Source organism: Ostrinia furnacalis, unplaced genomic scaffold (assembly GCF_004193835.3).
Source record: "Ostrinia furnacalis isolate ACB-3 unplaced genomic scaffold, ASM419383v2 OfSCF7446, whole genome shotgun sequence".
Classification (NCBI taxonomy): Eukaryota; Metazoa; Arthropoda; class Insecta; order Lepidoptera; family Crambidae; genus Ostrinia; species Ostrinia furnacalis.
Genome location: NW_021137685.1, coordinates 156957 through 168984, shown reverse-complemented (window position 1 = coordinate 168984; position 12028 = coordinate 156957). Strand labels below are relative to the sequence as shown.

At 43.1% G+C, this 12028-nt stretch overlaps 2 protein-coding genes across 2 annotated transcripts in view; one reads left to right on the top strand and one right to left on the bottom strand.

The window, feature by feature from the left end:
* GluProRS (Glutamyl-prolyl-tRNA synthetase) overlaps positions 1-8723 on the top strand; it is a 69576-nt gene extending 60853 nt beyond the window's left edge. The window contains exons 25-31 of the mRNA XM_028320662.1: positions 1847-1964; positions 2368-2507; positions 3353-3479; positions 4521-4762; positions 7333-7493; positions 8078-8221; positions 8555-8723. Of these exons, the coding sequence (XP_028176463.1) occupies positions 1847-1964; positions 2368-2507; positions 3353-3479; positions 4521-4762; positions 7333-7493; positions 8078-8221; positions 8555-8720 (1098 nt within the window). The 3' untranslated portion in view covers positions 8721-8723. The remainder of the gene's footprint in view (positions 1-1846; positions 1965-2367; positions 2508-3352; positions 3480-4520; positions 4763-7332; positions 7494-8077; positions 8222-8554) is intronic.
* A 175-nt stretch (positions 8724-8898) lies between these two features.
* LOC114364497 (DNA repair protein XRCC4-like) lies at positions 8899-9849 on the bottom strand. Its single transcript, XM_028320674.1, has one exon. The coding sequence runs from the start codon at positions 9766-9768 to the stop codon at positions 9145-9147; it is 624 nt and encodes a 207-aa protein (XP_028176475.1). The 5' UTR covers positions 9769-9849; the 3' UTR covers positions 8899-9144.
* Between the last annotated feature and the right edge of the window lie 2179 nt (positions 9850-12028).

Below are 12028 nucleotides of genomic sequence, written 5' to 3'. Positions count from 1 at the left end.
CCCCACCTATCAAGTGAATTCAGATTCTAGAGCCACCGCGACCTGCCCTACAAGCTCAACCAGTGGAACAACGTCGTGGTGAGTGTAGATCTACGAGTAGCTTCGCCAGACAGCTAGAGCATGAAGATACTAACATAGCAGACTCCAAGACCGCCTGCACCCCGCCTACCAAGTAGACCCAGAGCCACCGTCTGTAGATCTATAAGTAGCTTCCCCAGGCAACTCTAGAACACCAAAAGACTCACATAGCATATTCCGAGAGGTCATTTGTCGCCTACCAAGTGAATCCAGATTCTAGAGCCACCGCGACTTGCCGTATAAGCTCAACCAGTGGTGGTGAGTGTAGATCTACCANGTGGATAACAGAGATTTATTATTCTTATTGTTTTCTTCTATTATAAACTTTTGACTTACATCAAAATTACTTTCCCTTGGCAGCTTTAGTCCGCGAAAAAACTTACATGGCAGACTCACTCGGGCTTCTTGGAGCCGGCCGAGCAACTTATAACTTACAATGTGTACTGGAAACTTAAATATTACAATTTATTCCATAGGCAGCTCTAGAACGCGAGAAGACCCACATAGCAGACTTCGCGCCAGAGGTCGCTTGGGTGACGCACTCGGGCTCGTCGGAGCTGGCCGAGCACATCGCCATCCGGCCCACGTCCGAGACCGTCATGTACCCCGCCTACGCCAAGTGGATCCAGAGCCACCGCGACCTGCCCTACAAGCTCAACCAGTGGAACAACGTCGTGGTGAGTGCACATCTATTATAGTCTGGTCTCGAGCACGTAGAATTTTGTCCAATGACCCCAAGCTACCCATCCTTATCGCTCGCGCGTAATTATATTGCTGTCGCGACTGTGCGACGCGCGCCCGCAGTAAGTGTGCGAGCGCGACAGCAACATAATAACGCGACTCATATAGCAGACTCAGAGACATCATGCACCCCGCCTACCAAGTAGATCCAGAGCCACCGCTACCTGCCCTACAAGCTCAACCAGTGGAACAACGTCGTGGTGAGTACAATCATCATCATTTCAGCCACAGGACTTCCACTGCTGAACATAGGCCTCCTCACATCTCCCGGTTGGTAGCGGCCTGCATCCAACGCCTTCCTGCTACATTTATGAGGTCATCAACCCACCCTACGCTGCTTTCCGGTATTGTAACATTTCACAATCAGGTCATTTAGGGGTAAAGTTAACTTCCAGGTTAACTAAAAGTGAGGACAAACTCGGGTACTAATGCCTGGTCCGTGAGCACGTAGAATCCCGTCCAATGACCCCAAGCTACCCATCTCTATCACTCGCGCGTAATTATGTTGCTGTCGCGCTCGCACACTCACTGCGGGCGCCCGTCGCACAGTCGCGACGGCGACATAATTACGCGCGAGCGATAGGGATGGGTAGCTTGGGGTCATTGGACGGGATTCTACTTGCTCACGGACCAGGCTATATACAAAATAGCGTTTTCAATGCTCACAAAGAGTATCTCAATTGATTAGCGGTGTCCGATCCCGTATTAGTTGATGGTATCAATAAACTCATAACCACATTCGTCAAATACAAATAAAAATAATCTCATCATTAACATTTTATAACAGTTACAGTCCACTGCTGAACATAGGTATCTCCTAATATGCGCTATTTTATCGTGTTTTATGTATAAAGAGTCCAGTTTCTGCCAAGTGACTTTTCGTGACTTCACTTAGCTGGAGGTCGTCCTAATGTGTGTTTACTCTAATGGTTACAGGTTCTTCAACAGATTTAACCAGCTCACTGCCTTCAGCTTTTCAATGCAGGAATACCATACAATATTGTTAAAATATTGCAATGTTTTACAGAGATGGGAGTTCAAACAGCCACAACCCTTCCTAAGAACACGCGAGTTCCTGTGGCAGGAAGGCCACACCGCCTTCCGGCTGCAGTCCGAGGCCGCCGAGGAGGTCCTACAGATACTCGGTCAGTGCAATTATAGTGCTTGCTGGTGATTTGTTGCCAACTTATTTTGAATTTTATTAATGTGAATTAAGATTCAAAATCAAATGTTGTTTTTGCCATCAGATATTTATAAATTTAAAGCTTTATTGCACTCAAGGTTTTTTCATACAGAATGTTTTTCTGCGGTCAAGTCAAAAGTCAAAAACGCGTAAGTACCGTTGGCTGCGAGATAATCGATTGCCCTGACCGAAAATGTTGTTCATACGTACATGATGACGGGCTACGTTCACTTTGATCTGTCTGCAGAATGCATTCAGATTTCAATGTGACAAACCCTAAAATAAGGTCTAACAACAACAACAGCTAGTCTAGTTTTTAGTAATCATTGGAAATCTAAAACTAATTGAAAATTTTAAATTAATAGATCTGTACGCGCGGGTGTACGAAGAGCTGCTAGCGATCCCGGTGATCAAGGGCCGCAAGACTGAGAAGGAGAAATTCGCTGGAGGAGACTACACCACCACTGTGGAGGCTTATATTCCAGCCAGCGGGAGAGCCATCCAGGTTAGCGGGAATTAATTGTGTTTACTATTGTATACAGGCTGTTAGGTAAATGGGTATATGAGGCGACACTAGCCCATGTTAACATGGGCATAATAATATGGTATGTTTTTTTTTGGACGGACTATGCTGATAGCCGTGAGCAGCTTTTTCAGCTTCACCGGACAATAGGTGAGCGCAGATAGCTCTCAACCTCAAATAAATGGTATGGTGAAGTTCACCATTCCATTTATATGCCCATGTTAACATGGGCTAGTGGTCGGCTCATATACCCATTTACCTAACACCCTGTATATTGGAAATCGAATCCTGCTCGGAGAAATAAATTAGTATATAAGTAATAGGAACGAACAGCTAGGTACTGGAATTCGCTGCCTGCTGCTGTATTTCCTGAACACTATAATCCGGCCGTTTTCAAGACGAGAGTGAATAGGCACTTACAGGAAGTTACAGGGCAGATATGTACCATCCTAGACTGCATCTCACTTAACACCAGGTGCGATTGCGGTCAAATACCTGCCTTGTCTAGCATAAAAAAATAATAGAAAATTGCACCTCAGAAAATGCTTAACATATTGAAAGTAACTGAACTCTTAACATGAATATTGAGAAAATATGTGAGTAATAAGGCTTCCGAATGACTGAAAGGATGTGCCTTTTTCTGTGTTTCTCTTCTTTAGTAAAATTTTAAACGTAGCTCTTACTTAATACTTATACTAGATCGTTCATACTCATAAGCTATGCAGCATTATTTTTTTCTCACATAAAGCTAAAAAGAAATACTTTAGTCGAAGCAAGTTTACTATTTGTATAGCATCGTGCTTAACATTTGTATGCATCAAAAACAGGGAGCCACAAGTCACCACCTCGGCCAGAACTTCTCGAAGATGTTCGAGGTAGTCTACGACGACCCCGACACGCACGAGAAGGCATACGTGTACCAGAATTCTTGGGGAATCACCACCAGAACTATTGGTAAGGTTTATGTTCAATTTGATAATTTTAGTTCTATAGTCTGGTCTGCGAGCACGTAGAATTTTGTCCAATGACCCCAAGCAACCCATCCTTATCGCTCGCGCGTAATTATATTACTGTCGCGACTGTGCGACGGGCGCCCGCAGTGAGTGTGCGAGCGCGACAGCAACATAATTACGCGCGAGCGATAAGGATGGGTACCTTGGGGTCATTGGACAAAATTCTACGTGCTCGCAGACCGGGCTTTAGCTATATTTACGGAGTTCATTTCATTCAAAGGGTGTCACGAATCAATTTTAGTAATTGAGACGAACACCTTTAACGAACAAAATAGATCCCAAACTGCTAACCTGCGTAAATGTACACAGGTGTTGTGTCGTGACTTGTCATCCACAGTTTAACGTCATTTGGAAAACAATCGATAATTTTTGGGAGTTGTAATTGGTCAACTTAATAATTGAATTGAAATCAGCACCTAGTCTTCCGGTTCAGGCCTCCTACTAGGTGGACGGACGATCTGGTGAAGGTCACGGGAGGTGCCTGGATGCGAGCGGCGCAGGACCGGTCTTTGTGGAAATCCTTGGGGAGCCTTTGTCCAGCAGTGGACGTCATTCGGCTGAAACGAACGAACAGCACCTAGTATACAGAGCCCCCGATTACGGTAATTTTTAACGTCAACAATCCAGACACGCTTCTCGATTCTGCGATACGATTGGTCGTACAGCGTACGTCAGCTGTTTTGACCAATCGTATTGCAGAATCAGAAACGCGTCTGGATTGTAGACGTTAAAAGTTACCGTAATCGGGGCTCAGGCTTACATACATTAATGTACCAGCTGCTGTCTTTAATGTTTTTTTTTTGTATTTTCCGATTTGCTTTTTCTTACCTGAAATATTCATCCTGTACTTAGGAACGTTCTAAAATTTAATCTGTCAGGAAGCCTAATATCTTAGGTCTTCAGGACAGAAAATGTACCAAAAATATCCAGGTGTAATAGCGCAATCGTTGACGAAAATGTTGACCATATTCTTTCTCTCCAGGTGTAATGGTCTTAGTCCACGGCGATGACCGCGGACTAGTGCTGCCCCCACGCGTAGCAGACGTACAAGTCATAGTCGTCCCCTGCGGAGTGACCGCTTCCAGCACGCCGGAACAACGAGCCAGCTTGCTCGCCTCGTGCAAGCAGCTGGTGGACCAATACTGCGCGGGTGGAATCAGAGCTGAAGCAGACACCAGGGATAACTACTCGCCTGGGTGGAAGTTCAACCATTGGGAGCTAAAGGTAAGTCCCCCAGTGTCTGGTTTGATACAGCAACACTTCTGTTTTCAATTCTGATGCAGCCGAATTTGTGTATAGCATCACCATTTTGAAAGGCTTCTTATCCTGAACCTGAGCGGTAGGTATCTAACATAGCAGCTGATATAACACAATTGAGTACTGAATGGAACTTCTCGTCTCCCAAAAACAAAAGAGCATCAGCACTCGCCATAAGCAAGTTTGTATTATAACTTGCAAGTCATAGTCGTCCCCTGCGGAGTGACCGCTTCCAGCACGCCGGAACAGCGAGCCAGCTTGCTCGCCTCGTGCAAGCAGCTGGTGGACCAATACTGCGCGGGCGGGATCCGAGCTGAAGCAGACACCAGGGATAACTACTCGCCTGGGTGGAAATTCAACCACTGGGAACTCAAGGTAGGACCCCAAAGACTGTTTTATTGACACGTCCCGATACAGCAAGGCCTGTGCACTCTGCTGTCAACACATTTTTGTATAGCATCACCATTTTGGAAGGCAAGCAGCTGATATAACACAGCCGAGGAGATATCTACTCGCCTGGCTGGAAGTTCAACCATTGGGAGCTCAAGGTAGGAACTAGACTAAGACTGTTTTATTTTAGCTCACGTTCGGATACAGAAAAGCATGTGCACTCTTCTTTGATGTCACTATATTTGTGTATAGCATCACCATTTTGGAAGCTTCTTACTCTGAATCAAACCTGGCTGCTGATATAACACAGCCGAGTATTGAAAGGTTCCTCTTTGCGTCCTGCAAAAACAAAAGAGCATCAAGCACTCGCTATAAGCAACAGTTTGTGTTATATCGTGCAAGTCATAGTCGTCCCCTGCGGAGTGACCGCCTCCAGCACGCCGGAACAACGAGCCAGCTTGCTCGCCTCGTGCAAGCAGCTGGTGGACCAATACTGCGCGGGGTGGAATCAGAGCTGAAGCAGACACTAGGGATAACTACTCGCCTGGGTGGAAATTCAACCACTGGGAACTCAAGGTAGGACCCCAAAGACTGTTTTATTGACACGTTCCGATACAGCAAAGCCTGTGCACTCTGCTGCCAACACTTTTGTGTATAGCATCACCATTTTGGAAGGCAAGCAGCTGATATAACACTGCCGGGTACTGAATGGTTCCTTTTCTCATCTCCCTAACACAAAAGAGCATCAAGCACTCGCTATAAGCAACAGTTTGTGTTATATCGTGCAAGTCATAGTCGTCCCCTGCGGAGTGACCGCTTCCAGCACGCCGGAACAACGAGCCAGCTTGCTCGCCTCGTGCAAGCAGCTGGTGGAACAATACTGCGCGGGCGGGATCCGAGCTGAAGCAGACACCAGGGATAACTACTCGCCTGGGTGGAAGTTCAACCACTGGGAGCTCAAGGTAGGAACTAGACTAAGACTGTTTTTTTTAGCTCACATCTGGATACAGCAACACTTCTGTTTTCTATTCTGATGCAGCCGAATTTGTGTATACATAGCATCACCATTTTGAAAGGCTTCTTATCCTGAACCTGAGCGGTAGGTATTAACATAGCAGCTGATATAACACAATTGAGTACTGAATGGTTCTTCACGTCTCCCAAAAACAAAAGAGCCTCAAGCACTCGCTATAAGCAACAGTTTGTGTTATATCGTGCGTCATAGTCGTCCCCTGCGGAGTGACCGCTTCCAGCACGCCGGAACAACGAGCTTGCTCGCCTCGTGCAAGCAGCTGGTGGACCAATACTGCGCGGGCGGGATCCGAGCTGAAGCAGACACCAGGGATAACTACTCGCCTGGGTGGAAGTTCAACCACTGGGAGCTCAAGGTAGGACCCTAAAGACTGTTTTATTCACACGTCCGGATACAGCAAGGCCTGTGCACTCTGCTGCCAACACTTTTGTGTATATCATCACCATTTTGGAAGGCAAGCAGCTGATATAACACAGCCGGGTACTGAATGGTTCCTTTTCTCGTCTCCCAAAAACAAAAGAGCATCAGGTTCTCATCTTAAGCAACAGTTTGTGTTATATCGNTTATATTGTGCAAGTCATAGTCGTCCCCTGCGGAGTGACCGCTTCCAGCACGCCGGAACAACGAGCCAGCTTGCTCGCCTCGTGCAAGCAGCTGGTGGACCAATACTGCGCGGGTGGAATCAGAGCTGAAGCAGATACGAGGGATAACTACTCGCCTGGGTGGAAGTTCAACCACTGGGAGCTCAAGGTAGGAACTACGTAGTTTGGCCCTAAAGACAGTTGTATTTATTGCCATACCAAATGTGATGACCACGAGCACTCTGACAAGAATGTAGCGCGACGAACAAGAAAGAATGCGCTCTACTCTGCAATTCCAAAGTGTATGTATAGCATCACAATTCATAAGTTTCTCTCCCTGAATTTTCCTGCTCAAAAACTAGTGGTATCAAACATGGCGGGCGCAAATCTAACAGTCAAGCATATTTTACATCAGCATCAAGCACTCATTTTCTGTTACTGTCTCAAATTTAGTCATGTCAGTTGAATATTTATAACAATTTTGTTGTTTTTAATGTAAGTCTTTGTATATTATTTTAATCTTCACCTTCCAGGGCGTCCCGATTCGCGTAGAGCTAGGCCCCAAGGACATAGAGCGCGGCGAGGTGGTGGCAGTAAGACGACTCACGGGCGAGAAACTCACGCTGAAACGCGATCAGTCCACAGCTGAACTGGTGGCCTTGCTCGAGAAGACTCATGAAGATATGTTGGCGAAGTATGTCCATTATTCCATAGTAGTCTACAGCCCTATTTGCTATTGCTATCAGTGGCGTAACTATACCATCCGAAGCCTGTGGCAAGTCCAAGGGCCTAGGGTAATTTTTCAGAGGGGCCCCGGGACCACCGCCCTGAAGCATCGCGAGGGGCCTTAGGGTCTTGGGCCGGGGCCCCGTGGCATTTTGCCAGCCCTGCCACCCTATAGTTAAGCCACTATTGCCTATCGTTTTAGCGCTTACTTACCTACCAGTAGGTAACCAACCAGGGTGCCTCTGTAAAGTAAGCCTGTAACTAGGATAGTGGCGCCTACTGGTGGATACTGAAGCGGTAGTATGACTTTAATTGCACTCGCCAGAATGGCTCTACGGTAGTTTTATCATCTGGGTCACTCGCAGTGGTGCTAACTGTTATGTCCAAGTAACTTAGGTAAACCTTATTTCAATTTTGCCAAACAAATTTTCTCTCAATCTAGACATCCCAAGTGGTTTGCCTAATAACACTTTTACAAAACACTATCTTCGTCTATTTTTTCAAGTATACTGTTGATGTACATGAGTCAATATAATTGTATTTGTTGCACAGGGCGACAAAGGACCGCGACGCCCGCTTGTCCCTGGTGACGAAATGGGACGACTTCACAGCTGCGCTAGAGCGCAAACACATTCTGCTCGCGCCGTTCTGCGGCGAGATGCCCTGCGAGGATAGCATCAAGAATGACAGCGCGAGGTATTTATCAGCTATCTTCATTTGCCCAGTTGTTTAGGTTGAAAAGTTAACTTTATTAAAGCTATTGTATCAAATCTACTGGCTTGGAAATTATGCATCACCATACATTCAAGTACCAGTTAAATTGTCAGCCAGTGAATTTGTCGTAGTTATAATAATATGATCCTCTTTATTAATTGTGAAAGTACTGAAGTACATAGGTACATATAATGTTTATGACCAAATTCTTTAGACAAAGCTGCTCCTTACCTCGAGCAACAATTTTAAATGCCGATTTTTTCTCATTGCTTCAATTAGGCAAGAGGACTAAAACAAATATTTTCTCTTCAATAGAACTGAAGATGACCCAACCACTGAAGTGAAAGGCCCGGCCATGGGAGCAAAGTCTCTGTGCATCCCGTTCCAGCAGCCTCGTGAGCTCTCTGCAACAGATGTGTGCATCCACCCAGCTTGCAAGAGCAAACCTAAGTACATCACCCTCTTCGGAAGAAGCTACTAAATAATACTTAAATAAATAAAAAGCTATAAGCAAAATTTTTTATGAATAAAATATTTATTGTTTCATAACTATTGAGTTTTATTTATTTATTAACTATTGAGTTTTAATCTCTGCCATGAGGAAGTGAAAATACTGATAAGTTCAGAGAATATAGAAATAAAATGCAAGTATGATTTCTTCATTTGTTTATGACAAAAATTTCTTACAACTACACAATACACTCGCATTGAGTAGATTCAAATACAAAATTAAACATACAATAATCATCAAAATTTCAAACACCTATTACATTATGTTAGTTCAATTTAATTATTATTATTAAATTCAAAGATAGATAATCACAAAAATTTCTTAAATTCATCACACACCTAGAGATACACATTATTTTGGTTCAAATAAGGTAATAATAAGGGTACACAAGAATTTATTCGAATTTCTGTATATTCTCTTCAAGTAGCCGAATCCTCCTCTTTTTCTCGTTGAGTAACTGTATAAATTTACCATACAGACTTGTTTCTAGGGAAGTCTTCATGTTCACAAATTCCTCCAACTCTTCTTTGCATTTTTCCAGGTTGTCAGTCAGTGCATCATTTCTCCTCATGTAAACTTCAATAACATCCCTTAGTTCTTTGTTCTCCCTCAACAAGAAGTCAATTAAACTGTCTTTAGACTCCTGGTTGTCATCAAGATGAACTGGAACAGAGCCATGAGCCATCAATGTCGAATCATCAAATAATTTCCTCCAACTAAACTTTGCAACACTAGGGTCTTCTGCTTGAACAACAAAGTCAAAGGTAAAACCTTCTATGGTGCCGGCCAGGCAATTTCTGACATTACGTTTATAGTCATCTTCAGTTTCTTCAACCATATTCCTGCAGCTTCTAGCAAATTCAGTGGAAAATCGTCCAGACCAACTGCTGGTGCCATCGAAAATTTTTATGCGAAATAAATCATTTTCATTGTCCTCCCACTGTATACGTACATAGATGTCTTGATCATTGATGTGTAATTTTGATATCAATGTATTATTTGGGATATTTGGCTCCATTTTTGGAGAATTTATAAGAAAAATTTAACAAATCAAAACAAATTTTGTTTTTGAACTTTGTTGAACAGTGACTGACTGACAGTGACGTGAGTGACTGAATGAATGATTATTAAAGTGACGTGTTGAGCTGAATGAGCTAGCTGAACACTAAACAGCGTCCGTTAAAATATAATATGTCAATCTAAAATAACGATAACGTTAACTTGTACCTAAGCCTAATAGATTACTAGTGGCCATGACCATAAAAAACTATATGGTGTTTTTAGGTTTAATTTACAGAAAAATACTAATGATTCATTGTAAAAAAAATCAAGTCTTATAAGTAATTGTATTTATTCAGAAAAATGTTTGCAACACAATCAATTTACACTGTATGATATTTTCTTAGACTTGTTTTGCTTTGTTTCATCTTTAATCTTGGTAGCAGATTTTTCCAAGGCCTCTACTTTAGACTTTTTTAAACTTATTAAGTTCAAAAATTTGTCGCAAAGTGCCTTTTCCATTTCAATCTTCAGATTTAGGAATTCTTCAGTATCTTTAAGGCATTTTGCATAGTCTTGCTTTATAGATTTATACTTTCGTTGAAGATCTATTACTTTTCCTTTGAGATACTTATTCAATACAAGGATTATTTCAAATAAATCTGGTCGGGTGCTTGGTGGAGAATCATCTAATTCCATTGGAAGGAACCCTTCCATAACAACCGAATCTTTGTATTTTCTTTTCCAATAAAAGAAACCACTTTTTAGTTCATAGCGATAATCGTCTCTTTGTTGAGAAAGACATCGTTTAGTATTTTCAAAATATTCATTTTCAGACAAGTGTAAATTCTTACTGAAACCAGCTAGCCTATTGGCAGAGAATCTACCTTTCCAAAGACTGTCTTTTACATACAGGTACATTTCAAAAGACTTTGGTTGCCATCCTATCATGAGAAGGGCACGTCCATCTTGTAAATTCAATTTTGTTACTGTAATCGATTCATCTATGTCCATACCTTGTTTTGTTGTCTTGATTAGTGTACTTATCTACGATTTTATCGTGTTTGAAAGTGCCTTCACAAAGCCCATTATGTAATTTAAAATGTAAATAATTAAAATGCAAGACAACACTTTGTTATGTATCACATTTTTCTGAATATTTTGACTCAGTCAGTTTATTTGTCATTGACAGTTTATGACTGATCATACACCATGATAAATTAAATTACAAAGAATCAAAAAGTTTGATTACGTAGCAGGTACCTAAAAAGCCTTATCATTATAGGTCGCGCAGCGAAAGTTGAGACGAACATGAACATACACTGTTAAAATGTGACAGTTTATAAGTCGAAACATGTTCGAAAAGCCTTTATAGGGTTCCGTAGTCCTGACAAGGAACCCTTATAGTTTCGATATGTGTGTCTGTCTGTCCGAGGATTTGCTTGGAAACTGTTGGAACAACAGAGCTGTAATTTTGTGGAGGTATCTAATTTTCCAGGCTCTTCCCGCGACCTTTACCAGATCGTCGGTCCACCTAGTAGGAGGCCTGCCCACGCTACGTCTTCCAGCCCGTGGTCGCCACTCGAGAACTTTCCTGCCCCAACGGCCACCGTCTCTACGAGCTATGTGCCCCGCCCACTGCCACTTGATTTTAGCAATTCTGGATGCGGGCAGCGCAGGACCGTTCATTGTGGAAAACCTTGGGGGAGGCCTTTGTCCAGCGGTGGACGTCATTTGGCTGAAACGTATGTATATTTTAGGGTAGCTTCCCTACATGTAAAGTGGGGATGAATTTTTTTTCATCTTCTACCCCCTCGTTTGGGGTATCGTTTTGCTGCGTTTACACTGCGCGGAAATTAGCCAAGTCAAGAAGTCAAAAAAACATTGGAGTGGGGATGAAGGGTTTGACTATTTTTCCATTTAGGGATCTGTGGGTCTAGACAAAGTGCAAATTATAATCGCAAACCAGTCGAAAAGTGGTCGAAAAGCCTCTTTTTTGTATGAAGTTTTGACGGATTCGATTTTCGATTCGTTCGATTCGTTTATCAAAAAGTGCATTTTTGTCTAGGGGGGCTGCTGGCAAATTATAGTTCCAAAATACTGGACTGTCCTGTCGATGACATTGACAGTGGGGCGCCACCGTCAATACCGGATCGCTGGTTCAGATTTTTGTCATGTTGGAAACCATATAGTTGAACGATGGTAGCGCCCCCCTGTCATTGAGTTTCGCGGGACAGTTCAGCGTGGGTCATCTTTATTAAAGTTTAAAGTGCCATGTT

Excerpts from the sequence above, each read along its gene's own strand:
- LOC114364497 (XM_028320674.1), bottom strand. The coding sequence starts at position 9,768 with ATGGAGCCAAATATCCCAAATAATACATTGATATCAAAATTACACATC.